Genomic DNA, 24,308 nt, shown 5'->3' with positions numbered 1-24,308 from the left:
GGCTTGAACATTAGCACTACTCTCTGGTATCACTTTATTGAACAGCCCTTGAGCTAACTTGGATATCATTAACAAATCTACTGATGATGATCCAGCACTATATCCAGCTATAGTCACATCTTTAGGATTTCCTCCAAAGTTTGCAATATTTTTTTGCACCCATTTTAATAGAGCAACCTGATCTTTTATACCAGAGTTTCCAGGAGCAGCTTCTGTACCTAAGCAGAGGAAGCCGTGTACTCCGAGGCGGTAGTTAAACGTAACTGCTACTATGTTCCCAATTTCCACTAAATTTTTCGGTGTTAATGAGTTCCCATAGCCCGATATATACGCACCTCCGTGGACGTATACAAGGACTGGTAAGTTCTGAAGTGTAGTATTTGGTGCATACACACTCGCAACAAGACATTGTTCCTGGTTTTTACTGCCATCCGTTAGTCTTGTACCTTGAGGACACATTATTGTTTCTTCAACAGCTTCGAAAGGCTCCGTCCATGTCGGTGCTGGTAAAGGCGCCTGGAATATGTGTGATCTTTTAAGCATTGCCAATTATATGGCCTCTTCTTTATCAAATTTTATTTTGTTAGTGAGCTTATCTAAGCACTATCCAGCAAAGTATTAAATTAGAAACCTAGTGTGCACCACAGTTCTATAGTTTCTGATAATTTTTTAGACTAAGTGCCGGCCAATTGTGTCCTTAAAATCAACTTAAAAAGCGACCTCTGCCAACTACCGTACGATAACATAGCATATGTTTGATTTTGTTTTTTTATACAATGCTATTGTTAATCAAATGAGGAAAGTTAAGAGTTTCTTATACTTTATTTAAAGCAAAGAATTCAATGACAAGAATTATTTAATAACAAAAAAATCACTAATATAAAATAAACGAGCAATTTAATTAACTCATGCTAACAAATTAACTGGAACTCTTTGTATGTTGAAAGACTTATAAATAACTTATAAGATACAACAAAAATAAACTAAGTTTAACGAAAGCTAAGCTTTTAAGCGATTCTGTATTCGATAGTATTATGTCATTGAATAAAAGATAGAGTTCTCGTCTATATTTTTATTTTCCAATCTAGGTATAAAATAGATCGTACCTATGCCCTTCCCATATATTTAACAGCACCGTATACGAATTCAGAAAAAAAAAATTGCACACATTGTATATTTTGAGTGTGTTCTTTGAGAAAAGAACACGAATATTTTATTAAATAAATAAACGATATCCAATATTTTAGAAATATTAAATTTTAAACAAATAACAAAGAAATAAACAAGAATGATTTATCTTTAACTAATCATAACTCGTTTCACTTTATAGGAAAGATAACGTGAATAATGAAATACTCTATAATAATCTTACCTTAAATCGATCAAGTCCTGTCGGTGCAGTTGCATACGGAATTGATAAAAAACTATATACATTTTCATTTGGTAATTTATAACCTTTCACTGGCCCTTGGTCCGTATTTACTACACGAACATCTAAATTTTCTGTATTTACCACAGTAATCAAAGCAACAAGTATTAGAACGTTTCCAAACATGGTCTTAAAATAACCTTTTGCTCAGAATCATAACAAATATTTAAGTAAAATTTGATATACAATAGATTATTGATAAGTCGATAAGATAACTTATAAAATACTTAACAGTATCCCTGATGTGGATTGGCACGTGACTGGCTTGGAGTATCAGATGACATTGATGTATGCACTGGTGTAAGATGGGACTGCTTGCTATCCCCTTATGTAGCTAGTAGCTTTATGTAGCTAGTACCCCGAAGAGTGTTGACCGCCTCCTTGGTACAGTGGTTAACGCGTGAGCTTAGAACCGAGGGGTCCTGGGTTTGATTCCCGGTGGGGACACACAAAGAAAAAAAAATGTCTCGGTCTGGCAGGACACAGAAGGCTGATCACCTACTTTTCCATAAAGAAAATCGATTAGTGAAACAGATGTATATCATCTGCCCCATACCCCAATAGGGGACACGGGACTTCACTTTACTTACACCACGAAGAACAATATTCTTCGTGGTACAACTTACATAAGGCATAATGCACAAAGTCAATGAGGGAAAGCAACGCGGTACAGAGTGGGCAATCACCAACCAACTGGGTGACCGAGACTACGTTGACGACATGTGTCTGCTTAGCCGTAAACACATTGACATGCAGTCCAAACTGAACGACAAGTGTGAAACTGCTCTGTGTAGATTCAAAGTTACCTATAATACCTTGAAGACCCAGGAAATGCGCTCAGGGGGAAGAAATCAACAACCTGAACTCAGGATCACAACAAACTGACACTAGGATCGCTACAGATAAAGCATATCCTATTTACTTATTTCGGCAGAATCTAATTTCGAGAATGGCCGAAGCAAGAGCAACCGTTTTTTATGATTCTTTATTTTATTTGATAGCTGGTGCCTCCCATGTGGTCCCATTTAAATTCGATCTCGTGCAGACAATCGAAAGCGGTTAATGTTTTGTTAAAATTAATTATTAATCGCATAAAATAAAAATTCATAACTTTGCATGGACGTTATAACTTTGTTGGTTATTTAAAATATTTTAAAAAAAATATTGATTTAAAACTATCAGACCATTTACATAGAAATTACTTTTTTTTCAATGCAACGAGCTATAATGGTACACGTATGGTAATGTAATATATATAAATCTGAAATCTTAGGAAAACAGATGTAAATAAGCCGTAGATATCGTGAGAAGGTGATTAAGTCGAAGTTTCTAAACGTGAGATACTTAAAAATATAAGATGTTTATTGCTCACTTAACAAAGTATTACACTCATGTGTTAAATGTTATAATTTTCATTTACGCGTAAATAATATATGATAAAGTCAACAATAAATGAGTAAATTTGAGAAAATTATGAAAGAGAAATTACAGAGATTTTCGCCGGCTCTTCTCTTTAGAAACTGCTTTTCGAATCGGTGCTAAATGGTTAAATTGTATTATAACGAATAAAAGTTCATTCTAAAAGAAGACTAACAAAATAAATAAATTTTTTGAGATTTAATGGAACAGCTAATAGAAAAGCCATTTACGGCGGCGGCCATCTTTGACCAATTTTCATCAAACGTAACTAAGAACAGTCCCGTCTGATTAACCATTCAAATCAAAAAACAACTGAAACAAATAATCGGTCCACCCGTTTGGGAGGCACCATGCCATGTAGCATATGTGTATGTACACACACCCACACCCACAAACACACACTTACGCTCACACACATATTCTCACACACGCCAAACATTTAATATCTCATGGTTTTTGCGTAGATTGTAGAGACACTTAACAATGATAATACATATTGAAGAATTGCACTTAAACTTGTCTTATGTTATCATAGCTTTAAAATTTTTCTTTTTACGTCCATTATAAATATAAAAACAATTACGTAGTGTTATTGACTGTTTATACACTGAATAGGTAATAGAGGTTAGAAGACCTTCTTTAAGGGGCAGCGCTTATATTGCAAAACGCTTATAATTTGTCCTGTATTATGACAAAAACTACGCAATTGCAAAAAGATTTTACATATAGCTTGCTCTTTAGTACATAGACACTATCTTCTACTAAGCAAGTGAACTCGCATTATGGTCCAAGAGCCCGCGGGCGCCAGACCTTCGTCAAATCATAAAAGCTGAAAGTTTCTCAGTGTTTGCAAAATATATAGGTAACAATGTTGGGATGTGAAGCTTGGATCGCCCTGACTTTGGCAGATGTGTAAATTGATGTCTCATTTGTTGTTTATAAGATGAAACCGAGCTTGAGTGAAGCGCATGTAATTTTTTCAAAATTAATTACGTATCGCGAATGCGAACGTCGGTAGTTTAGAGTTTAAACTACCACTTGAGATTGAGGTCAAATCTTTAGACCTCAATCTTATACTTTGTGACCACATGTAGGTGGATCGTACTAATACAATAACGCGAAAGTATGTTAGAATGTATGTGCTTGTTACTTTTCACGGAAAACCTCTGTTGGGATTTGTTTGCAATTTGGTACGGAAATTGATTATAGTCTGATTTAACACACAGGCTACATTTCAGCCGGGTACTATGCGAGTGTAGCCGCAGGTTCCAGCTAGTCATAAATAAATACCAAATGATTGTGAGAAAGCTGATAATATAATTAAGAAGTTCAGTTACTATTCTTATATATAGAAAGATGATAAGATAATATTTCCGAATTCGGATACTCGTTATATCGCAAATGAGATAATTTTATTGATTTCTTAATTTATGTATACAGTATGTACATTGATTAATATTGTTCCAATCGACGAAGAATCGAATTTGAACCTATTCCTAGTAAAACCTTTTGTAATTGAACACAATTTCAGCAATACGATTTATTTAAAGTTTTGTTCTTTATTTATTACTCTCTTATAATTATACATTTATTCATTGTGAAATATTACTTTTTTTTTTCTGTTACTGAAAGGAAATTTAATAAAAAGGATGTAATCATAATATAAAAAACAGATGAGCCATCATTTCTGGTAGAATAATTTTTGATATTGTTAGGGTTTGGTGCTGAGGGATGCTGATAATATTTTGCGTAGATTTGTTCCCAAAATTGTGCTCTCTCATATAAGAGTCTATCTCTATACACTATAGTGCTATTGAGAGACATGTATGATAAGTTGTCTACAGTAACTGGAGGCCAAGGTGGTAATGCTGATTCACTGGGAACTGGTTCTCTAAAAAATATGTTTACAATTATTTTATATTATATTTACATTTTTATATTTATAATATTATATTAGAAACAAGAAATGAATTAACAGTAGTATCAATTTTGATTGAAATCATTTCTGCAAAAGGGCAATTAGATTTTCGAATTCTTGAAGTATAAAAAAGGTTAGTGTAAAATTTCATTTAGTAAATTTTAACACTTACCCGTATATTATAAAATTTAACCATATTTCCCGCATGTAATGTTTCATTGTTTTGTATTCTTCAGTGATATTATCTTCATTGGGTGAATCTAACACAGCCATTGTTTGCGCGCAGTGAGTAGCACCACGCATATTTGTATATGGAATTATGTCTACATCACTATCGACGAAAGCGTATTCGTACAAATACACTTTATCATTACCAACTTTGGCCTGCAGCTGGACCGTTCGTAATATATTAAAAGCGAACATAGAATCTGTGAAATAATCAACATATTTCAAAATATTGATTGGACCTACTGGCTCTTCACGGAAATAAAACTTTTTAACAATTTTCCCGACTTCTTCTTTTTTCTTCCCATTAATAAAATGTAAATCATTCGGTAGAAAATTAGCAAAATTATTGTTCATTAAGTTTTTTATTTTCTCAAAATTCCCAATTCGGAAAAGGCCCTCCATTTCTGAAAAACCATACAGTATTGGGTATTTATTATAATGCCCACTAGTTATTATGTTCACCGGACTGTCTTCTAAGAATCTTTCTTCTTGGCCAATATCTCGCTCAATACAAGGAGACAATATATTAACATTGTCTACTCCATTCAAAACATCTATAGAAGTCAAGACATCGAAAGGGACTGTCAAATAAAATTGTTCTAACGCTTTCATGTCATCAACATTTTCGAATTTTAAATTACTGGCATACAATCGTGCATATTCAATCGGATTAATTTGAACACCAACATCTAGAATATTCGCGCCACTCTCTGGTATTACTTTACTAAATAACGTTTGAGCCATTTTAGATAGCATTAGTAAATCTACAGAAGCCCCTCCAGCGCTGTATCCCGCAATGGTAACGTCCTTAGGATTTCCCCCAAAGTTAGCGATATTCTTTTGTACCCATCTAAGTAACGCAACTTGATCTTTCATCCCAGCATTACCAGGTACAGCTTCTGTGCCCAGACATAAAAAGCCTTGCGGTCCAAGACGATAGTTAAAAGTGACAGCTATTATCTTTCCACTTTGAACTAAATGTTTCGGTGTGAATTCATTACCGTATCCTATAAAAAATCCTCCTCCATGTACGTATACCAGAACAGGTAAATTTTGTGCCGTCGTATTAGGCGTAAACACACTAGCAACTAGGCATTGTTCTCGATATTCATCACCAGTGTCTAGTTTATGACCTGATTGTGGGCAAGCGATATCCTTTTCATTAGCTTCAAAAAGTTCGGTCCATGTCGGAGGTGGTAACGGAGCCTGTATAAAATTAAAACTGAAATACAACTACTTGTTCATAATCGTAATTATTTATGTTTTACTCAATATAAAAAAAAAAACATATTTATAAATTATATGCATACATTGTTAATTTGTGATTTTCATTGAATATGCATTCATGCATTGGCACCTGCTCTATTGAATGAAGTGAACTCTCGATTATCCACTGAGATCAACTGGTGTTAATTAAGTCAATCTATATCTATTTTATTGTGGGAGTCGAGCACGTTTCGGCACGAATTGGGCCAGCTTGCACCGAGGAAGCACCACACCCCCACAGAAAACCGGCGTGAAATAGTGGCATGCCACTGTTTCGTACGGTGAATGGGGGAGCCGGAGGCTTTCCTCATCGGTTTCCTTTTTCCACACCGGACCCAGTCCATTCCTTCTTCCCAGTCTTTAATCCTTTCCTTTTTCCTTACCCCATAAAAGCGGGCAGCGCATTCTCAGAGGTCTGAATGTCCTGCCTCTGCGAGTGTTCATGGGCGGTGGTGATTGTTTACCATCAGGCGAACCAACAACTCAGTTGCCCGCCATAAAATAGAAAATAAAATAACTACTAAAATCATGCAATGCAATGCAAGAAATATTCACGAGTCTTACCTTAAATCGATCTAACCCAGTTGGTACAGTAGCATAAGGGATAGAGAGGAAACTAAAGACATTTTCAGTATCCAATTTGTAACCTTTAACCGGTCCTTGCGTTGTATTCACTATCCTGTAATTTAAACTTTCAACTCGTATAACTGATGCTACACAAAACAGTAGTACTGCTTTCAGGGACATCATCTTTTAATACACATTCTCGAGATGCCGAAATATGTATTTATAACGTAAGAGATAATGACAGTTCAGATAAGATAAAATAACAGTCTTAAAAATGTAATTTTCTGGTGCCTATCAACATCTAATTAATTTCCTCGGTATAAGTTGTACGTAAGCATCGTTATCTCAAAGTACATTTCTCGTAAAAATTGTCATTTCCATGTAGAAGTAACCAAAGGCGGAATAATAAAAAACATTTTATTTCTCAAACATTTCTATTTTTTTTTAACTATCTCTATATAAATTAAATTCGCGTGTCACAATGGTAGTTACCATACTCCTCCGAAACGGCTGGACCGATTCTAATAAGTTTTTTTGTGCAAATTGGTTAGGACTGAGAATCGGGCAACATCTATTTTATATACCTCAAAAAAATTAATGTTAAGCAGAACAGCGTTTGCTGAGTCCAGCTAGTTTCATATAAATATCTGTTATAAGGTATATCAGATTAAATTATATGTAAGGTAGGTAAGGATTATCAGGTTAAATTTGCATTTCTAGTATAATATATGTTCCTAATAATAATTTCATCATATCTGTCTGTCTGTCCTTCTGTACGTTTGTCTCGTCTTAAATTTTGTAAAGACGTAGTTTAATAGCGAAGAAGGGACTACGTGGGGATAAATTCGGGACATGCATTTTTTTTGACTACGCACGCGAAGTTAAAGGCGGAAATCTAGTAAAGAATATAATAGATATGTAAGTATATTAAAATACCTGTTACTAAAAAATAATAAATACTGTTATATTAAAATACATCTTATAAAATTTATGTCTAAACTAGCTGGAGCCCACGGTTTCTCTTGGATCTGCGTACTATATTTTTACATAGGTAACACATAGCACATGTAAAAGCTAATCCATGCAATAATCCTTGCGGCAAATTTCTTACATATCCGATACTTTTCTATGCATAATAGAGTAACAATCATAAATTCATCGTCACAGACATTACCTACACAATTTGTGCTTAATTAGTATCGTTTGATCGATGCAGTCGTAAATAAGACTAGCTGTTACTCGCTTTCGTTCTTGTCAACTTTGCACAACAAATCAGGAGGCTTTCATATAAAACTTTTCTTCCCGAATTTATCCGCTGATTCCAACATCAAATTTCAGATCTCGATTATTATAAGTCGAGAAAAATGCTCATAAGACTGAATAACTTTTGCTAAGATATAATTTCTATTTATGTTATAGTATAACTGGGCTCTTGTATAAGAGATGATGATGATGAATATGTCTTGTCTAAAACATTGGTCATTCTCTCCAAGTTTTTAATACTTTTCAAAACGAAATAGATAAGGGGTGTCACAGATTTATAGCACACATGTCTGTAGCTTCGTGCTTTCATAATACACTGCTTCTTATCTTGGCTCAGGTTTTAGGAACTCGCAATTGCTTCATTTATCTACAATAAAAACAAATGTACGCTATAAGTATTATTTAAAAGTGAAGTCCCGTGTCCCCTAGTGGGGTATGGGGCAGATGATATACATCTGTTTCACTGATTGCTTTTCTTTATGGAGAAGTATATGATCAGCCTTCTGTGTCCTGCCAGATCGAGACATTTTTTTTTTGTGCGTCCCCACCGGGAATCGAACCCAGGACCCCTGGGTTCTAAGCTCACGTGTTAACCACTGTACCAAGGAGCCGGTTGGTATGTAAGGTTGTTAAGTATTATTTAGGTACTTACAAATAGTGGATAAAATTATATTATTCCTTTATGTAGCGAAGCATTATTCAAACATAATTAGAAAAACATATAAGACGTCCCATTATGTCTTTAGAAATTGATATTTGTCGCAGATTTGTTGCAAGAAATTAGCTTTTTTTATTTATTTTTTATTTTTTAATCTTTAATGATCTCGCCTGATGGTAAGCTGAGATGTGGTCTAGGCTGTAACGCGCTTCCCTAGAAGGTACTTGTTCATTCTTCTCTTGAAGACCTCCAGATTGTACTCGTCGGGAAACACAGACTCAGGAAGCATGTTCCAATCCCTTGCGGTTCGAATAAATAATGTGGAATCGAACCGCTTCGTCTTCGGGTACATGGAACGTCCACCAGATAGCGATGCCTAGGGTCTGTGCGCCTTGACGATCGATGGAAAAATGGGGATGGCGGAATTAGGCTGTGTAATTCCATTAATGGGGTAGTGCCAATAAGACTATCATGCTAGACCCTATTGAACTTGGAGATATCGAGAGAGACAGCAAGTGCTTCAGCATGATTCTCAATGGCCTCGCTCCAGATATAGGTGGCACACGCTAGAAAATCCCCAGTTGACCGATTTCGGCAGAAACCGTACCGGCGGTCACTAAGTAGGTCGTTCGCTTTTAGGTGTGTCAGGAGCCTGCTATTCAGTACACGTTCCATAGTCTTACAGAGTATAGACGTGACTGAAATTGGCCTATAGTTAGAGAGCTCGGCACGACTTTTTTGGGCGCAGGCTGCCCATTGGCAAGTTTCCATGATTCTGGTACTATTCCAGTGGTCATTGAAGGACGAAAGAGGCGTGTCAGAACAGGAGCGAGTTCAGGCGCACAGGTTTTGGGAACTATGGCTGGAATCCCATACAATCTTACCTTTGAGAGACATGTAATAATTTTCTATGCCACAATAATGGTATGTATATAGTATATAAGTGTTAAAATAAGTGAAAAACACATAATTAGTATAAGTACGTAACTAGTATAAAGTATCCACTAAACTATTTGAAGTTGGTGCCAGCCAAATAGGTTTATTAATTTTCATAATAAAGGTACCTATAGAGTTGTGTTTCTGTGTTGTGTTACTGTCTAGTTCAATATGTGGAATGGTGCCATTTTTCACCACTGAGCCTCGTCTATCCACCTAAATTTGAGTATTATATTATTTATTTAAAATAAATAAAATAAGCATTTGTAGAAACACATGTGTTTAAACAATGAATTATTAACACAAAACAGTATTATTTTATATGCAAATATGAGGTTCAGTTCCGTGCTAATTATTATTTTTAGTTGAAATATTTTTAGTTTAGTTAGCAGAAATATTTACATATATTAGATTTAATATTTCTACTAACCTACTTCATAAAGGAGGTGGCCATAAAGTTTAAGCCAAATTACAGTATTTTTAGAATGTCAAGTCGAAGTCGACAAACGGATACCGCGAAACTATTACATTCTTTGTTGACTATGATACATTACGATATTGAATATTTAAAAAATAGTTATTATAATTTTTTATAAGCATTTAGATATTCCTCCTATAAATAGCGAGAACTAGACCGATTTAAATAGGACACATGAGAGGCACCAGATTTTAAACAAACAAGAAAATGTATAAAAAATCGGTTGACCCTAAGTTGAGAGGTAAAAAACACAAAACAAAAAATAGTATAAAAAAGCCTTTTCATTTTCAGTTTTATAGCATTGATGTGTTTATTATATATATAAAATGAAAATTTTTGAAAGAATAGAAAAAAAATTATGACGAGGCCGGATTCGAACCCACTTCTTTTTGCTACGATTGCTTCAGCTTGGCCGCCCACCTCGTGATTATTTTTTTTGTTCTTTCAAAATTTCTCAAAATAAAGTATTATCCAGCCTGGATACAATTAATTTGACCTTTTAAACACCTTCTTTATATATAAAAGTTAATTGCCAAATATGTTGCTAAGCGTAAAAGCATAAAAAACGAGAGAAAAATCCGTACCACGAGCGACGTAGGAGTGGACCTGGATCTTAAATCCTCAGCTGTTCCGACATGTTTGAATAATTAACGCGAACAAAGTCGCGGGCATCAGCTAGCTTATGTAAAATGAATGTATGTATAGCCAAATACATATTTGCACATATCGGTTACTCCGGAACTGCGATATTTACTCAAATGTTTTTGGTTATATTCAGGTAACATAATTACATCTTCTTATTTTCTGATCACAATGAGATGTATACATATTTCAAGGTTAAAAAAGTACTATAAAACAATATGGTTCTACAGAAAGTATAATCAAAAAGTCTTCATATCCCATTCAGGTAAGTCACCTTAATAAATAACCCAACATTTTTTGTAATAAAATTAAGTGAGTTCCTTCATTTAACGGATAAGGTAACACTTTAATCTTATTGTAAAAATTCTCACAATAAAACCAGACTTTTACTATTTTTAAATAAGTATAATTAAAATCTATTTAGGATATTTTAAGGGTTATGTAGAATAAAATTAAAAATGTTTATATAGATTTTGCATGATTTATTGTCTTATAAATATACTTGCGATCCGCCCTGGCTTCGCCCGGTGTGTGTGTATAGCTGTAGCACTGTGCGTATACTGTATACTGTATACAGTATACTTTGCGTGTAGCACTTAGGGATCACTTTCATATGCAATGGTGAATTAATGTTGGTAGCTCAATGCTCTAAATTGAAACAAAATCATAGTCCTCGGGGCCTTTCTAAACTTCTTTAAAGACTTCGGGCCTGTTATTGATTGCCATCATACTATCTTTGTTCATTTTTGATTTGAGATCGATAAGCCCACTAAATCATTGTTTGATAATAGTAATTGTTTGATAAATACCTCAACAATTGTATAAAATATGCAATCCATATTCATGACGAAGATGCTGATGCATTAATATGTGTATTTGACAAATATCTTTAATATTTGTACATAGTTTTTGAACTTCCAGAATCTGAATGTGCTGATAGATCAATACTAGATAATATTGCAAAATATTACATTAACGACAATAAAACATGATTTTCTTGCAAAAATGTAATAACATCGTATCAAATCATATTTCGAATAAATGTGCTTATATTAAAAAAATCATATAACAATTATTTAACACCGGAACTATGGTACATTTCATAAAAAAAATCATACATTAAATGTGAATTTAAGTGTCTTTGCGTTTCGCTTAAATAGCATGCTAACAATATTCAAATCGAAATGAATGTCGTTTTATTATAATTATAATAAATACTCAAGTAAAGCAGATAATTTACGAGATAATTTATAATGTCATAATTTCAGGTTCAGCCATCCACGATGAAGAACCTATTCATATTTATAGCCATTATATCAATCGCTCAAAGTTATGCTGACGATTCATTAATTGTGAACATCAACCAAGGACCTGTGAAGGGCTATAAGTTGTCAGGATGGGATTTATTTGAATTCCACGGCATACCATATGCAACAGCTCCCACAGGAAAAGACCGTTTCAAGGTAACAAAAACATAATATGTTTTGACTCCTCAATCCATAAGCAACAATAATTTCGTGCTCTCGCAATCTAAAACTATATACTTGACCGTTTCGGAGAAATTGTTTATTTTTTGTTATTAAATAATATTTTAATTTTTCTAGGTTGCTTTAGATCCCCCAACATGGACAGACACATTTGAAGCTACAGAGACGAATGTAATATGTCCGCAAAATAGCAACTCCTTAAAAGGCGTAGTTGACCCAAAAGTTCGAGAAGATTGCCTTATAACCAATTTGTATGTGCCAGACACTAACAATACGGATTTACCAGTAGTTGTATATGTTCACGGGGGAGCGTATCAATATGGATTTTCCGACACATTTTCGGCGAGAAATGTGGTACAGACCAAAGAAATCATTGTTGTTACCTTTAATTACCGATTAGGAGTACATGGTTTCTTGTGCCTTGGAACAGAAACTGCACCGGGTAATGCTGGTATGAAAGATCAAGTAAAACTTCTACAATGGGTACAGGATAACATTGCGTATTTCGGAGGCAATCCATCTGATGTCACTATATACGGCAGCAGCGCTGGGGCCCGATCTGTAGATCTTTTATCAATTTCTGAAATGACGGAAGGATTATTTACCAAGATGATCGCAGATAGTGGAATAACCTTAGGTCCATCCACAGTTCAAGTCGATCCCACTAGAAGCGCAAAAACTTATGCAAAAATGCTAAATTATAGTGGCACTTATGATATGAGTAGTTTGGAAGACTTCTACACAAATGCTACTTACGATACGTTGGTTTCTATAGATACAGCGAGACTAATTGATTTCCTGTTCTCACCGTGTATTGAAAATGATATTGGCCAAGAAATGTTCCTTTCAGAAAGCCCGTATCAAATGTTGAAAAGTGGAAATTATCGCCAGATCCCAGCCATGTACAGTTTCTGCGAATTTGAAGGTTCCTTCAGGCTGAGAGTATTTGAACAATGGAAAAATATTTTGATTCAAAACTTAACAGACTTCTTACCACTCGACTTAGAATTCTCTACTGACGATGAACTAACTGACGTTCTCCAACAAGTCCAGGATTATTACTTCGGTGACGAAGAAGTTATTAGCAACGAAAATATCTTACTGTATATCAACTACTTCACAGACACCATGTATGTGTATCCCATGTTGAGGGCAGTCAAGTTGCATTTAGAGGCTGGACATGAAAATCTTTACTTATACCAATATTCATTCACATCCAATGAATCCTCAGTGTTCCCATATATAAACAAACGAGGAGCTTTCCATACGGTGCAGTCATTTGTCATTTTGGACAATAAGAATGAAACTACTATTTCGACTGAGCTTAAAAATATGAAGACAATAATGCGTGATATGTGGTACAATTTCGTTACAACTGGGTAAGTAAAATCATATTTGTAGAATTTTAAGTGACAAACTGCGAGATCTGTTTAAATGTTATTATTTTTTTTATTGCGACTAAATTAAGAAATTATCTTTTTCCAGAGTACCTGTTCTAGAAGGATCGAGTGCTCAGGACTGGCCAGCGGCACAATTAGACGATATTAAACTGATGTCCTTTAACCAGACAATTGAGTTGAAGACCCTGGAACACAGATCACTCTTCTGGGAAGATATTTATGACCAATACTATAAAGACCCAATCCCTCCCACTACAGATTGCGAAGATGAATAAATGTTTAACATGCGAACAATTTCAATGCCGAAACAGAATTAATAAAATTTGAGCAATAAAATTGAGTTTTAGTCACTATCCACCATATATATAGGTATGCCTACTAGGTTCTGGATTGGAATTCAACTTTGATTGGATTAACCCATGAAGTCCAAATTAAATATTTATACTTTTATGAGGTACATTGTATTTCATGATAGCGACGTGTACTAAACAAATCAATTCACCATTTTGTTTACTGTAAGAATTATGAAATATTAAGTAACAAATTACAGAAGATATAAAATTATTATTAATCACCCTATGAAGGTGTCAAACTTAAATTATTGAGACTACCCACATATCAACACACACACACACACACACACATACGCACACAACACTTATAGTACGGACTTTTTTGGCGGTGTGCGTTACGTTACGTTTACGATACGACAAGGCGTACGCCTCGTGTGTGAAGGCGGTAAGAGAAGACGGGAAAAAATATTTTCAAAATAATTCATGACAGTTTAATTGAACCATAAAGTTGTCAGTATGAACAACGTTCGGATGATGGACTTATTGCAAATATCATAGATATCTAAGGAAAATATGCTTATAAAATAATTCTAATCGTTTGTAATGTTTATACTTGTCAGTGGGAATGTGAATACATATTAATGTAATCTACCAAGCTCTCATATTTTAATAACCGTCGTAAGTAATTCATAACGTACATATTAATTAATTTAATTTTCTAATAAAACAGTAGGTACGTTGAATTTCCTCAGTGCAGATAATTTTATAGGATTTTAGGATTTTCATTTCAAGTATATTTATGATTAAACTTGCCGTTTCCATAAAAAAAAAACCCAAAATACTTCAATTATTGACCCTTGACCCCGTATGACGTTTTATGAGGAATTGACCGGAACCATCGTCCGTATTTATAGGATAGCCGTCGGGCATTATTACTATTTTAAATAAGAAATTTTGGGCAGTCTCTTATCGGCTCTTCTCTATCAAGAAGTTGTCGTTGATTATAAATCTCTCTAATCTCCAGCGTTAGATTGAAATAATTTATGTTAAAAAAAATTATTTCGAAATTTGTCGATAACCTAATAAAATAACATGTTACAAAAACATGGTCTAGGGCATCTGTTTTCCTATAACGTCCACGCTCTTGCAAAGTTAATAGTTCGGTGTCTAGGCTTTCTCGAGAGCGATTTAATAAGGAAATAATATAAGTATCACGAAGTGGAGTTTCCGTCTAAAGAAGCGGGTGGGAACTCGGTGGGGTTTTAGTTGGTATGAAATATGACACAGTGCATGGCTAATTCCAGGGTCCCCAGATGGCGACGATACGTAATGCAAGATTTTTTCACTTTATTAACAGGACAATAACTAATAAACATTATACAAGTTTGGTGGAACCGCGTCGCTCAGTTATCACATTACAGTGACAGAATAACTTAAAGATAAGACAAAATAGTGGTGTAGATATTTGTATAAAATTATCGATATATTGTGACGATGATTTGAGTTCACATGATACAACATACACTTTTACATTGATAACTGGAGCAAAACTACGTTTCTAACAATTAGTGATGTTTATTTAAGAATAATATTATTATTGATCAGCCCTGCATTGTTGTGTAATTGAGTGCAAAGATTCTGTGTTTATTACATAAAGTAAGTGACATAACATAGTTATGTATTTTGCCCGCGGCTTTGAACCCGTTAAATTAGGAATAGTTAGATATTACTATACATATAAACGTTCCCCTTAAATCAATTAATTTATTAAAAAAAACCATTAAAATCCGTGGCGTAGTTGTAAAGATTTAAGCATACATAGGGGACAAAGAGACTGAGTAAGCAACTTTCTTTTATACTATGTAATGATATATAAATAAACGTGTGGCATTTTTTATTAAATATACGAGGAATATTTAAATGAATTTAAAAAGCAATACATTATGTTCGGAATAATATATTCGGTTGGCTATGAAAATAGCTATAAATTCAATCGAACATATTATTTATCATTACATATTATGAACGAGTTTAATAAAAAATACATAATATTGCACGCTAATGCAATGGCTAAAAATCCAAATAAGTACACATGAGACACATATTAATAATATTCCTCAAAAGCAATAAATTACACGAAAAGCCAGTATTTATTATTAATAACAATATTTGATGTAAATGATGTTCTATACAAACCGATCGTATCATTAAAAAATAATTATGAGATAATCTTATCTCGTTTTGGTCTGATATAAAATTAAAATTATATTAAGCTTATTGTATATTTTAAAGTCAACTCTGTTTAACATTGGTACTTTCATTTCAAGTCATTAATTCTGATTTTTGAAAATCTTCTTGAATTATTATTCAAACCCAATTGATTTTGAAATTTTCTCATAGTTTCAGGTTAAGAATGTTTATTCGTTTCTTATTTGTATGCATGGTAGTGTATACTCAAAGTTTTGCTGAAACTGATACATGGACTGTGAACATTATCCAAGGTCCCGTAAAAGGCTATAAGCCATCAGGATGGGATTTATTTGAATTTCACGGTATACCATATGCAACAGCTCCCACAGGACAAGACCGTTTTAAGGTACGAAAATTTCTTTATGAATATAAATAATACTCGTATTATATTATCATGAGATTTTAAAATCATACATCATACATCATACATACGTTGTCCAATTAATCCATTAATCTAAGTTAAAATTGAAGACAATTTACATTTCAGGCTCCTTTGCCAGCTCCAACATGGGAGAAAACTTTCGAAGCTGTAGAGAAAAACATAATATGTCCGCAAAGCAGCAACAGTATAGCAAACGTGATTGATGCGAAAGTCCGTGAAAATTGTCTTATTTCCACTTTATATGTACCGCACACGAACAAAACTAATTTGCCAGTTTTAGTATTTGTTCATGGGGGAGCTTTTCAAAATGGATTCGCTGATAGAAGTTCAGCGCGAAATTTAGTACAGAGCAAAGATATTATTGTTGCTATGTTTAATTACCGATTAGGCGCACATGGATTCTTATGCCTCGGTACGGAGAATGCGCCAGGGAATGCCGGTATAAAAGACCAAGTAGCATATCTACGTTGGGTACAGGAAAATATTGCCTATTTTGGAGGAAATCCAGATGATGTCACTGTTTACGGTAACAGTGCTGGTGGTAGAGCAGTAGACCTTCTTGCTATATCTCACGTAACCGAAGGATTATTTAAAGCCATGATTGCAGATAGTGGTATAACATTGGGTGCGTCAACTGTCCAAGTAAATCCCATAGAAAACGCAAAAACTTTCGCGAACCTTTTAAATTATACCGGTTCTTATGATATAAGAAGTTTAGAACAATTTTACTTAAATGCATCTTACGATTTGTTAACATCAGTAGATACAACGAGATTGGTTGATTTTCTATTTTCACCATGCATTGAAAAAAATGTTGGACAAGAAATATTTTTAGAGGAAAGTCCTTTTGAAACGCTAAAAAGGGGAGATTTCCGTAAGATTCCTATATTGTACGGTTATACTGAATTTGAAGGCACCTTTCGGCTAGGTGTATTTGGACAATGGCAAGATTCGCTGATTAAGAATTTACCAGACTTCTTACCTCATGACTTACAATTTCCGACTGAAGAAGAAAAATTGAATATAGCTCAAAAAGTCAAATCTTATTATTTTGGTAACGAAGAAGTTATAAGCAATGAAAACATTTTACTGTTCATCGACTACTTCACCGATACAATGTACGTTTATCCAATGTTAAGAGCGATAAAATTGCAATTGGAAGCTGGTCATGAAAATATTTACTTGTACGAATATTCGTTTGTATCAGAAGAATCACCGATGATGCCATTTATAAATAAACAAGGAGCATTTCATAGTGCTCAGACAGGAGTTATTCTGGATTCTAATGATGAGACAAATATTTCTACTGAATTAAAAAATATGAAAAGCATCATGCGCGACATGTGGTATGATTTTATAACTTCTGGGTACGTTAATATTATTTACAAATTTAATTGCTTTTATGCATTGGAGATTGCTTTTCGATCTTTGTTAGATTATTTTCAACCATATCTGATTTTATTATCAATTAATTTAAATCAACTTTTTTTATCAGGGCACCTGTACCAGAAGGTTCAAGTACTGCTGAGTGGCCAGCAGCAAAATTAAACAATATAAAACTGATGTCTTTGAATCAGACGATAACTTTGGAGCGCCTTCAGCACAGATCACTCTTCTGGGAAGATATTTATGACAAATATTATTTAAACCCAATCGCCCCAAGCGCTGACGCCGAATAATCTTAAGCTCGATCAAGCAATGCAATGCAATTTAATAAAGATATGGATCTTAACTGAAAATAATAGAGTTTAAATAACTGTGTTCTGAATCTGCATGTATTTCTGCACATGGCGTAACGATTTATTGGCTTCAGGGGAAACCCTGAAAGGGAATCCCGGAAAGGAAAATATACAAGACTGGGGACGTCTTGTATATTTTTTATTTAAGTATTTCTATTTTTAATTAAAAAAAAAACACAACAATGCTGTAAATTTTACATTAAAATTGCATTTAATTAATTCTATAATAATTTATAACTTATTCTATGGTATGGAAATCGACATATAAATAATAACAGCATTGTTTATTTTGGCAAGATAGTGCAATGATATGGAAGTGTGACGTCGTATATATTATGAAGATTGCGATCAAATATTTGGATAAGATAATGAACGATGTGTGTGTGCGCTACTCTTATCTCATAAGGGAATACGTAGGGGGCATTTGATATACTATCTGTCTTATAATATTTTTTTACTTTTTTACAATTTGATGTTTATAGTTTCTGTATCACTGTTCTATTCTGTATTATATCACACACAATATGCCTTTAAAAAGTGAACTCTCATGTCCCTAGTGGAAGGGGCATTGATTGAGTTTTTTTAAAGACAAGTAGGTGATCAGCCTTCTGTGGCCAGCCTGCCAGACCTGGATATTTTTTGTGACTACCTACCGGGAATCGAAACCAGAACCCCTCAGTTCTATGCTAATTTACCAAGGAGGCGATTGAAATTTCGCCTCCAAACGTTCATGGGCGATAGTAGAGCTTATACCATCATTCGGCCCTCCAGCTCCATTGCTGACATAAAAAAGACATAATCATCATCATCATCATCATCATATATGCTCCCTCTGCTGGGACACAGGCCTCCTATGACGGTTCAGGCCATAATCCACCATGCTGGCCAAGTGCGGGTTGGCGGATGTCACATGTCGTTGAAGTTTTTGATTCTTGGACATGCCGGTTTCTTCACGATGTTTTCCTTCCGTTTTCCGTTCATGCCGTTTTAAGCAGTGATGATGCGCAGATAAATTGAAAAATTTATTTATTTTCTGCACACTCGCCCGGTATCGAACCCCGGCTTATCGGTTTTGAAACCTGAGGTTCAAAAGAAGATGTGACTGAATAAATGACATAAAAAAGTCATTCATATTATTTATAATATGATATTATGTTAGAACATAATATCATATTATAATTAATAATCTTGAGAAGATTGCTTGTAAGAAGAAGAGATTGCACATAAACACATTTTCAAGAATATGATATTCATAATTAAATCCATAAAGAATTGCCACACTTGCCGCTGTCCGCGGCTTTAAATATTTTGAGAAATGGGGTTGAGATAAAATCTAAGTAATTTAAAAAGATCCGCTTAGATTATTCAACTAATCTGATTTAATCTTTATCATTCGCACGCCTCTGATTCTATTGATAATAATATGATCGATTATTATATTTGTTTCAATAACTGATGTCATGATATCAATGTATAATGTCACGTAATAAGTTACATGATATTAATATTATGTTAAATTTATCATTCAGTTTTTATGTACAAACAAAATATGCTGTTTCACAAAAAAAATGTCCGTTTTTTATTCCATTTAACGTTTAGCATGGATTTATTTTATTCCATACGTAATTTTCTTTATTGTGCCAGGTACTCCCATGGTTATCGTTTAAAACCAGCTTTGCAGTAACGCGAAATTCATGCCAAGCGTGAACCTACCTTTGCAGTGGGAAATCCACTACACAGTGCATATGACTAATTTTAACGTATTATTTTATTCATTGAGTCTAGTATTATATTATTTGTTATATATGTAAATAACTCTTAACTATACCAAAAAAAATGGCTTTTTTGTCGCTTAGAATAGATTTCAACCTTGGGATAAAGGTATCAGAATGTATATGTATAAATATTAATATTCAAGACTTTTAATTAATTTTAAAATTTAAGTATTCGCCAATAAGTCTTAATATTCGCCGTCACTAATCCCTCTTTATGTAATTTTTCTTTACTGCTTTTAAATACAAGTGTTAAAATTACAATAATCCAAGTCAAACATGTTTGCATAGATTTGCAGAAATAAATTCATACAATGCCAATACACCTGTTTAATTGCGCGATATATTTACTTATTTGAAAAAATATGTAACAATGTTATATATTGTGTTAATTAGTTACGCTATAACGTAACTTTAATTATTCGCCAAAAAATTGTATTATTATTCGCCAATAGATGTCAGGAAGAGTCATGATAAATTGGGACTACTCAAACGCCTCCTATTTGTTAAAAAAGTAAATTAAAGTCGATAAAACACGAATATGACATTTTCTAAAAAAGATTCCTAGCTAGATCGATTTGTCGCCCCCGAAACCCCCTATATACTAAATTTCATGAAAATCGTTGGAGCCGATTCCGAGATTCCAATTATGTATATATATATATATATATATATTAGATATTATAAGATATTTGATGTGTAAGTTTTGACTGACGACTGAGGTTGTCAATTAATCATGCCTTTATAATGATCATAATAAGATCGGAGGAATTTCAGATAAAACTTGGCCACGAGACTCAGTTCGGGAAGATCACTAGCTAATTTCATTACAATATCGTACGCAAATACGGTAGCTCGCTTCACATGCTTGAAATGGTGAAGCTAATTTATTTAGTAGTCCTTTGAGAGTACGCAATCCGCAATTTACTAGTGGTTGATCATCGATTGACAGATTAATTCAGTTTAAATAGTCCCTATAGGTATATACATGAAGCCTAGCTAATTATTAATTGTCATTTGCTGTATTACATACGAAATAGATTCTTATTGCTTAGGATTTCGAGTTATATGTCTGTCCCAATATTACTATTCACGGCAAATAAGAAAATAAACCACGAATGCATATTATTTTCTTGAGTAAGAATGCTTAAATTCGTGTCATGAAAAATATGAAAAAAGTAATTATTTTATTGAAATATAACGTAAATAATAAAATAAATAAAATATTACCTTCCCTTAAAATGTATTTTCAATGTAAAATGTAGGTACCCTTCATTCATTGTTAGTAGATTACGTCAATGTCAATTTGATAACTTCACTAATTTTCTCCTGATATTTTTATCACATTAAAATATTTTCCTGTCCAAAAATGAAAATGTTAAATTCCATCTCAGCTGTAGTTAACGATGAATTACGGATATCAGTTTGACGTTAATGAATGGCGCCATGTTCCAAAATGGCGGACGTTTTAGCGGGAAACTAAGCTTGGGGCTTTTGTTTAATATGCGGGGAATATGATAAAATGTCGAACATATTTCTTGTGTAGTGGACATTTGGTACAAAATACTACTGTTTCTGTTTTGACATAACTATGTATATATATTTAACTAAATAATTTTGTTAAGCACTTCTCAAACTAATCGCTGTTATTATTTTTCATGCGACCTCTTGATTATTGATATATGAAGTGATCATAATATCTAAAAATTTTATTTAATAAACATAGTTGATGAAATTTTTAAGGCTAGTGCGGTTTAGCGAATTACAACGGCTCGGGTCCTACCTCAGGATCCAAATTTTCTATTGTTTATATTTTTAAATGACTTAAAAAAAAGGAGAAGGTTTTCAATTGCAATGTATTTTTTATCTTTGACACCTTATAACTTTTCACTACCGTGCTTTTGAACACTGACAATATCATGGCGGCTACGTTATGTGTTAAAAACAATTAGAGTTATTTGTCAATTGAGGAAATTTTGTATAAAAAAATAAAATACAGAAAATATATATAAATAAGAGAAGAAACAAACAACAAATATCCATCCATCCATATTAACAATTTTTTTCATTTATAATATTAGTAGGATATATCTATTACTAGCTGTGACCCGCGGTTGAAACCGCGTAAGTCCGTATCCCGTAGGTATATCTATAGTATTATTATATTATATATCTATATTTACAGTATTATTATTCGCCAATAGATGTCAGGAAGAGTCATGATAAATTGGGACTACTCAAACGCCTCCTATTTGTTAAAAAAGTAAGTTTAAGTCGATAAAACACAAATAAAACACGAATATGACATTTTCTAAAAAAGATTCCTATGTAGATCGATTTTTCGCCCCCGAAACCCCCTATATACTAAATTTCATGAAAATCGTTGGAGCCGATTCCGAGATTCCAATTATATATATATTTATATATATACAAGAATTGCTCGTTTAAAGGTATAAATAAAACACGAATATGACATTTTCTAAAAAAGATTCCTATGTAGATCGATTTTTCGCCCCCGAAACCCCCTATATACTAAATTTCATGAAAATCGTTGGAGCCGATTCCGAGATTCCAATTATTTATATATTTATATATATACAAGAATTGCTCGTTTAAAGGTATAAGATACTAATATTATAAATCTGAAGAATTTGTTTGTTTCAACGCGCTAATCTCAGGAACATCTGGTCCGTTTTGAAAATTCTCTTATTAGTTTTATATAGTCCATTAATTGAAGAAGGCTCTAGGCTATATATGTACTACGGGCGAAGCCGGACCGGATTACTAGTTATATTATATAATTAGTCCCGTTTAGTCCTAATATTAGTAGGATATTTATAAATCCATTTAAGTCTTAATATTCCAAAATTAGACATGAATTATTTATAAACCAAAGCAGGAAATTCGATCTAATAAAATATATTTTTTAATTTTATTTACTCAATGTACTGCGAGCAGACATAAGATAGATTATAAATTTATTTAGTCTTTATAAATAAATAAATAAAATCTTTATTTTCCCAAAACATATCTATGTATCGTAAGAGTCAACCTATCATATAAATAAGTAAATAATAAAAATTTGATTAAGTACAACAACAAAAATAAACAGTTGCTTAGCACGTACAAAATAAAATTTATGTTTTTCTGTTTTATATACCATGTGTTCAACTAGCGATAAGTAAATTCAGAATTTTTACCCCATTTTTTCACCTTGGTGCCGAAAAACATAAATGTCTTATGGAGCCCCATTTTTCTAAAAAATAAAAAATTATAGCCTATGTTACTCGTAGATCATGACTATATACAAATAATAACTTCTTCGAAAAGGGGCTTTAACATTTACTCACAATCAAATGTCTATTTTGTTCTTATTACATAATTTGTAGAAGTAAATGCATTTTAAAAGTGCCATTCATTTAAGTACCCCCAAAAAATATCATTTGACACTATATATAACTACATACGCGTCTGTCCCGATGTATGTATGTATATTTTGATTGAGTTTTTTAGTTTCAAGAGGAAAGTTTATATGTATAATAACATCTATTAATCTAATCTGAATTTAACGAATGCGAAGCCTCGTGTAAAAGCTAGTTTTTATATATTTCCTGCGGGATTGCGAAACGAACGTGACCCAAATTAAAGCTTTTGGTAACACTACTTTGGTCAAGGGAACTAGTCAAAAATTCCTCTTAAAATAGCTGTTCATTTTGATATATGAGGAAGCCCTTTTTAAAACATATCGTAGTAGACGAGTATCATGAAATTAAAGTCTCGGAACAGATCACGTTGCCGTCGAGATCTGCTTAGCTCCAACAACATTAATGACTTTGTCTATGTCTTCAGCTTGATTGGAAAATTGCAGAGATTTACAATTTTAACATTGCAAAACCGCGGGCTAAAGCTAGTACAGGTATAAGATTGTTAAACTCATTTGTTGATTCCTCACAAATTCATATTCATAAAAGCCCAATATCGAAAAACAGCAGGCAACTGGTGATCTTTTAGTCTACCTTACTCACAGATGGGCGGAGGCGGTTGAGAGTAAGGGGGAGGCATTGGCTGTAAGTTTGGACGTAGCGAAAGCCTTCGATCGGGTTTGGCACAAAGCACTTCTATCGAAATTACCATCTTTTGGACTTCCTGAGAGGTTATGCGATTGGGTTGCCAGCTTCCTG

At 33.4% G+C, this 24,308-nt stretch overlaps 4 protein-coding genes across 4 annotated transcripts in view; 2 read left to right on the top strand and 2 right to left on the bottom strand.

Moving 5' to 3' along the window:
* Nucleotides 1–1,555, bottom strand: part of LOC119835434 (esterase E4-like) — a 3,832-nt gene extending 2,277 nt beyond the window's left edge. The window contains exons 1-2 of the mRNA XM_038360247.1: nucleotides 1,373–1,555; nucleotides 18–516 (exon numbers count right to left, since the gene is read on the bottom strand). Of these exons, the coding sequence (XP_038216175.1) occupies nucleotides 18–516; nucleotides 1,373–1,555 (682 nt within the window). The remainder of the gene's footprint in view (nucleotides 1–17; nucleotides 517–1,372) is intronic.
* A 3,379-nt stretch (nucleotides 1,556–4,934) lies between these two features.
* LOC119835432 (juvenile hormone esterase-like) lies at nucleotides 4,935–7,010 on the bottom strand. Its single transcript, XM_038360231.1, has 2 exons — nucleotides 6,825–7,010; nucleotides 4,935–6,200 (listed from the first exon to the last, which is right to left on the bottom strand). Exons 1-2 carry the CDS (start codon nucleotides 7,008–7,010, stop codon nucleotides 4,935–4,937), a joined length of 1,452 nt encoding a protein of 483 aa, XP_038216159.1.
* Nucleotides 7,011–9,219: 2,209 nt separating this feature from the next.
* LOC119835423 (para-nitrobenzyl esterase-like) lies at nucleotides 9,220–13,966 on the top strand. Its single transcript, XM_038360218.1, has 5 exons — nucleotides 9,220–9,304; nucleotides 9,497–9,672; nucleotides 12,073–12,267; nucleotides 12,409–13,670; nucleotides 13,777–13,966. The coding sequence occupies exons 1-5, from the start codon at nucleotides 9,220–9,222 to the stop codon at nucleotides 13,964–13,966; spliced, it is 1,908 nt and encodes a 635-aa protein (XP_038216146.1).
* A 2,458-nt stretch (nucleotides 13,967–16,424) lies between these two features.
* On the top strand, nucleotides 16,425–18,295 carry LOC119835416 (para-nitrobenzyl esterase-like). Its single transcript, XM_038360204.1, has 3 exons — nucleotides 16,425–16,580; nucleotides 16,722–17,983; nucleotides 18,112–18,295. The coding sequence occupies exons 1-3, from the start codon at nucleotides 16,425–16,427 to the stop codon at nucleotides 18,293–18,295; spliced, it is 1,602 nt and encodes a 533-aa protein (XP_038216132.1).
* Nucleotides 18,296–24,308: the final 6,013 nt, after the last annotated feature.

The sequence above is a fragment of the Zerene cesonia genome, chromosome 2 (genome assembly GCF_012273895.1).
Source record: "Zerene cesonia ecotype Mississippi chromosome 2, Zerene_cesonia_1.1, whole genome shotgun sequence".
Taxonomy (NCBI): domain Eukaryota; kingdom Metazoa; phylum Arthropoda; class Insecta; order Lepidoptera; family Pieridae; genus Zerene; species Zerene cesonia.
The sequence above is the reverse complement of the archived record's forward strand: the minus strand, read 5'-3'. Positions and strand labels throughout refer to the sequence as shown.

What these genes read in the sequence shown, in the direction of transcription:
- LOC119835432 (XM_038360231.1), bottom strand. Translation starts at nt 7,010, where the DNA reads ATGATGTCCCTGAAAGCAGTACTACTGTTTTGTGTAGCATCAGTTATA. An exon ending in CTGGGTTAGATCGATTTAAG is followed by an intron (nt 6,201 to 6,824) that starts GTAAGACTCGTG and finishes AATTTTATACAG; the next exon opens with GCTCCGTTACCACCTCCGAC.
- LOC119835423 (XM_038360218.1), top strand. Translation starts at nt 9,220, where the DNA reads ATGCTAGACCCTATTGAACTTGGAGATATCGAGAGAGACAGCAAGTGC. An exon ending in TTTTCTATGCCACAATAATG is followed by an intron (nt 9,673 to 12,072) that starts GTATGTATATAG and finishes TCATAATTTCAG; the next exon opens with GTTCAGCCATCCACGATGAA. An exon ending in CAGGAAAAGACCGTTTCAAG is followed by an intron (nt 12,268 to 12,408) that starts GTAACAAAAACA and finishes TAATTTTTCTAG; the next exon opens with GTTGCTTTAGATCCCCCAAC.
- LOC119835416 (XM_038360204.1), top strand. Translation starts at nt 16,425, where the DNA reads ATGGTAGTGTATACTCAAAGTTTTGCTGAAACTGATACATGGACTGTG. An exon ending in CAGGACAAGACCGTTTTAAG is followed by an intron (nt 16,581 to 16,721) that starts GTACGAAAATTT and finishes TTTACATTTCAG; the next exon opens with GCTCCTTTGCCAGCTCCAAC. An exon ending in TATGATTTTATAACTTCTGG is followed by an intron (nt 17,984 to 18,111) that starts GTACGTTAATAT and finishes TTTTTTTATCAG; the next exon opens with GGCACCTGTACCAGAAGGTT.